Source organism: Nanorana parkeri, unplaced genomic scaffold, assembly GCF_000935625.1.
Source record: "Nanorana parkeri isolate BGI_ZX_2015 unplaced genomic scaffold, ASM93562v1 scaffold2834, whole genome shotgun sequence".
In the NCBI taxonomy this organism is placed as follows: Eukaryota; Metazoa; Chordata; class Amphibia; order Anura; family Dicroglossidae; genus Nanorana; species Nanorana parkeri.
In genome coordinates, this window is record NW_017309102.1 from 6874 (window position 1) to 7310 (window position 437).

General features: G+C 55.8%; 1 protein-coding gene across 1 annotated transcript in view; it reads right to left on the reverse strand.

Moving 5' to 3' along the window:
- The window catches only part of LOC108802374 (acidic leucine-rich nuclear phosphoprotein 32 family member E-like), a gene marked incomplete at its 3' end in the record, with an annotated part of 7767 nt that overhangs the window by 6771 nt on the left and 559 nt on the right, over positions 1-437 (reverse strand). The window contains exon 2 of the mRNA XM_018574238.1: positions 8-157. Within this exon, the coding sequence (XP_018429740.1) occupies positions 8-157 (150 nt within the window). The remainder of the gene's footprint in view (positions 1-7; positions 158-437) is intronic.

Here is a 437-nt window from a genome sequence, read left to right on the forward strand (position 1 = left end):
GTCTCACCTTGCGGAGCTTGGACAGGGGGGGCAGTTTGGAGAGGGACGTCAGCTCCACGTTGGCTATGCTGAGGAATTCCAGCTCCTTGAACCCGTCATTCAGACCTTCAATCTCCCCGTCACCGGACCGGCAATTGTCCAGAACCAACTCCGTCACCTGTCAGGGAGAGACACTACATGTATGAGGATCACACGCCAGCCACCCGTACCACACATGTATGAGGATCACACGCCAGCCACCCGTACCACACATGTATGAAGGAGACACGGAGAGAACCCCGAGCACGGACTGCGATGGAAGATCACTTCTACACGGAGAGACCACACAGAGGACACGTGACCCGTCACTAGAAGAGCCCCCGCAACATGAGACCACCAGCACTGGGAGGATCACTACCACCATCATCACAACTACCACCATCATCATCATGATCACC